Source organism: Mandrillus leucophaeus, unplaced genomic scaffold (assembly GCF_000951045.1).
Source record: "Mandrillus leucophaeus isolate KB7577 unplaced genomic scaffold, Mleu.le_1.0 Scaffold245, whole genome shotgun sequence".
NCBI classification, from domain to species: domain Eukaryota; kingdom Metazoa; phylum Chordata; class Mammalia; order Primates; family Cercopithecidae; genus Mandrillus; species Mandrillus leucophaeus.
In genome coordinates, this window is record NW_012102532.1 from 891,209 (window position 1) to 895,341 (window position 4,133).

The window sequence follows — 4,133 nt, forward strand, 5'->3', positions numbered from 1 at the left end:
TTTTTTTAGTAGAGATGAGGTTTCACCATGTTGGCCAGTCTGGTCTCGAACTCCTGGCCTCAAGTGATCCGCCCATCTTGGCCTCCCAAAATGCTGGGATTACAGTCCTGAGCCACCACACCTGGCTCTCTTCTCTTTCTCAATACAGTGTTAGAATCAGACAAACTTGAATTAAATCTCAGTTCCATCACAGACCGGTAACCTTCAACAAACTATTTAACTTCTGTGTTCCTAAGAAGTTCCTAACTCTGTGTTCCTCACAGGTGAATTGAGACACACTAATATGCACCTCATAGGGTTGCAAAAATCGAATAAAAATTTGAACCATCTGCCAGGTGCGGTGGCTCGCGCCTGCAATCCCAGCACTTTGGGAGACAGAGGCAGGTGGATCATGAAATCAGGAGATCAGGGCCATCCCGGCTAATATGGTGAAACCACATCTCTACTAAAAATACAAAAATTAGCTGGGCATGGTGGCACGTCCCTGTAATCCCAGCTACTCGGGAGGCTGAGGCAGGAGAATCGCTTGAACCCGAGAGGTGGAGGTTGCAGTGAGTCGAGATCGCACCACTGCACTCCAGCCTGGGCGATTGAGCGAGACTCTGTCTAAATAAATAAATAAATAAATAAATAAATAATTTGAACAATCGAGGCTGCAGTGAGCTGTGATCACATCACTGCATGCCACCCTGGGCAACAGAGTGAAACCATGCCTCTAAAAAAAAAAAAAAAGTAAAAAATGAACAAATAAAGCACTTGGTGCAAAATAGAACAAATATGGGTTGTTTTCTCATTCGTTCATCTTGCATGTTTTTCCCTTCTCTCTTTAAAAATAAGCTTGGACCCCATCTCTACTAAAAATACAAAAATTAACCGGGGATGGTGGCGCACGCCTGTAATTCCAGCTACTCGGGAGGCCGAAGCAGGAGAATCATTTGAGCCCAAGAGGCAGAGGTTCAGTGGGCCAAGACTGTGCCATTGTACTCCAGCCTGGGTGGCAAGAGCGAAATCCTGGCTCAAAAAAAAAATAAAATAAAAAAGAAAAGATAAGATAAGCTTGGGCGGGGAGGGGTGGATGCAAAAAAAAAAATAAGTTTAGGACTCATTAATTCCTTGGTTCCTTCAAAGTTTTAATATTTTATTATGCCTTTGATTCCTTCTCACTTTTGTTTCACCTTTTCCATTCATTTCTTCTTCTCCTCTTCCTCCTTTCCCTTTCCTTTCTGTGTTTCTGCTTATTTTCTATTACAAACCAAAATATGTGGACCATAAACTGCATCTGCAGTTCCTTTAGCCCTAACAGACTACGAGTTCTATTTCTCTTTATCTTTCTCCTTTTCACTTTCTTGTCTTTCCATTACTTATAAGTTTCTTAATTTTCCTGAGTCTCAGTTTTTCCATCTGGAAAGTGGAGATAACAATTACTAGATTGTTGTATCAGATGAATTAAGTAATGCTCGTAGCTTAACACAAAGGCCAAGATGTCATTAACTTTACCCTCACTTGACCTTCTGCAAGCCTGCTGTGAAATATAAAATACTATATAAATGTTAGTTGTTTTTGTTTTTATTAAAGTATGTTGAAGTAGAAAGATGGTTTTGAGTTTGAAAAGCTCCAGATAAATCTTTGGATTTTTATGAGTCTCAATTTCCTTTTCTGTAAAATGAGAGTAACATAGGGGTTTTTCCGCCCCAAGAAACTAAGACTCCATGTACTGAAAGCATCATTCTACAAGTATTAATACATATATAGTAATCTTGGTAGAGGGTGTCCTGAAGTCACACTGGGAATATTTGTGAGGATTCAACGGAATAAAATTTTAAAAGATGTCTGACCAATAGTAAGCACTCAATACATGTTAGCAATTATTATCTTTTACTCTTCTCACTTCTTTTCTCCTGCTCTTCAAAAAAGTGAGTGGTTGAACGACCTAGGTGATCTCTGCTGCTAAACTTCTATTATTGATTATTGTTTACTTCCTCTCTGCCCCTTACTCCCCCATCCCGTTTTTTTCCCGCTTCTTCACTCATTCCATTACAGCTTTTCTCTTGCCTCAGGCACCCAGGGCAGTCCTGATCTCCAGCTCTCCAGCGGCTTAGAACAAACACAGAGTCGGCCGAGACCAGGGACCCGCCAAAGACGTCTGTGTTTAGTGGCTAGCGCTCTTCCACTAATAAAGTTTTATTGAAATACAGTATTTAAAAAGGCGCCCGTCATTCTTCCCCCGGCGACCAATCGGAGAGTAGAATGCTTGCGTCCCTCACTGGAGCTTCAGCGGTTGGAACGCGGGGGCGGGGCATGACCTGCCGAAATTTGCGTCCTTAGAGCGGAAGTACGGCCGGAAGCCCGCCATAGAGTTTAGTGGCCAGAGCGACTCTTCAGGGAGGTGGCAGGAAAGGCTTGGAACAGCTGCCGGAGGTGACGGAGCGGCGGCCCCGCCCGGTGCGCTGGAGGGCGAAGCTTCCAGGTAGCGGCCCGCAGAGCCTGACCCAGGGTACGACGAAGCAGTCGGCGGGAGCCCACGGTCGCTGGGCGGTGTCTTTAAGGGAGGGGGCGGAGCCACGTGTAAGCTTCATTGGGGTGAGGTCACGTGGTTGTGGGCGCGTGCGGGGCAGGAGTGGAGAACTGAGGGAGCGTCGTCGTTAGTGTGGATACCATGCGACACCCCTTTCTCCGTTGCATCCTGTCTTGGGGTTCAGTGGCGGTGCACATGATGGGGCTTGGGGTTAGGCTCAGGGGAGGGGGTGGGTGTGGCAGCCTTTGAAGTGGCTGACTTTAGGATTCGTAGATCAGAATTCTAGACCGCTCCATGTCTGATTCCTCACCGCAGAACCGACTTAGTACCTATACAATGCAGTCCTTCAGCCTTGTGCTTCCCATCCTACCAGCCATCGGGGATCTCTAGCTTCACATTCTCTTTCCTTGCAGCTCTGGACATCCTGAGCCCAGGTGCCCCCAGCTCAGTGCAGTCATGAGTGCGGAAGTGAAGGTGACAGGGCAGAACCAGGAGCAATTTCTGCTCCTAGCCAAGTCGGCCAAGGGGGCAGCGCTGGCCACACTCATCCATCAGGTGCTGGAGGCCCCTGGTGTCTACGTGTTTGGAGAACTGCTGGACATGCCCAATGTTAGAGAGGTGGGTTGCTGGCTTGAATAGTCCACAGAGAAGCATGGGCAAAGGTTTGAATTTGAGAATGGATGGGCAGGGCTCAATTTGTGATCCCATACCATTCAGTTGAACAAGAAAACAGTGATGATTAAATGCCAACTTGCAAAAGTAACCAGTCAACAAGCAAACCAGCTTTCCTTTGGAGATAAAGGATCTGTAAAGCCCACTATTTTTCATTTTAAGCAAAAGAGCATGTTATTAAGAATAGGAAACCTGATTTCCAGCCCGTCTCCACCAGCGTAATGGCTGTTAATTCTCATGTCACCTTGATCAGGTCACTTTTGTTTTAGGGCCTCAGCTCTCTTTTTTAAAAATGGAGACAATACTGCCCCCTCTGTTGTGGGAATAAAGTGAGATTATGGGAAAGTGTAAAGTCTGGTACAAGTGGAACACAGCAGAGAGAACCATTCACACAAAAGTGGCAGAGTTAATTTACAGAGGAGGCAGCCTGAGTCCTGACATGCTGACAGTGATATGTGGGTAAACTGAGCTAAGTTATGTGGGGCCTGTGGTTTAACCTTTTGGATCACTCTGTGATATGGTGAAAACTGGCTGACTTTTCCCTGCTTTCATCTGCAGTGGAACTAAAGAGTATCCATCAAGGTGATGAAAAAGAAGCACTTGGCCTGGTGCAGTGGCTCACGCCTGTAATCCCAGCACTTTGGAAGGCCAAGGCAGGTGGATCACCTGAGGTCAGGAGGTGAAACCAATATGGCAGAACCCTGTCTCTATTAAAAATACAAACAGGGCTGGGCGCAGTGGCTCACGCCTGTAATCCCAGCACTTTGGGAGGCTGAGGCAGGCGGATCACAAGGTCAGGAGATCGAGACCATCCTGATGGTCTAACACGGGAAACCCCATCTCTACTAAAAATACAAAAAATTAGCTGAGGCCGGGCGCAGTGGCTCAAGCCTGTAATCCCGGCACTTTGGGAGGCCGAGAGGGGCGGATCACGAGGTCAGGAGAT

At 46.5% G+C, this 4,133-nt stretch overlaps 1 protein-coding gene across 2 annotated transcripts in view; it reads left to right on the forward strand.

Moving 5' to 3' along the window:
- The first annotated feature begins 2,252 nt into the window (after window positions 1-2,252).
- Window positions 2,253-4,133, forward strand: part of COPS7A (COP9 signalosome subunit 7A) — an 8,073-nt gene continuing 6,192 nt past the window's right edge. The window contains exons 1-2 of one of the 2 annotated variants that reach the window (XM_011982986.1): window positions 2,253-2,467; window positions 2,929-3,133. In XM_011982986.1, the coding sequence (XP_011838376.1) occupies window positions 2,972-3,133 (162 nt within the window). In that variant the 5' untranslated portion in view covers window positions 2,253-2,467; window positions 2,929-2,971. Of the gene's footprint in view, window positions 2,566-2,928; window positions 3,134-4,133 lie in introns of both variants that reach the window. The other variant, XM_011982985.1, reaches the window with a different exon arrangement.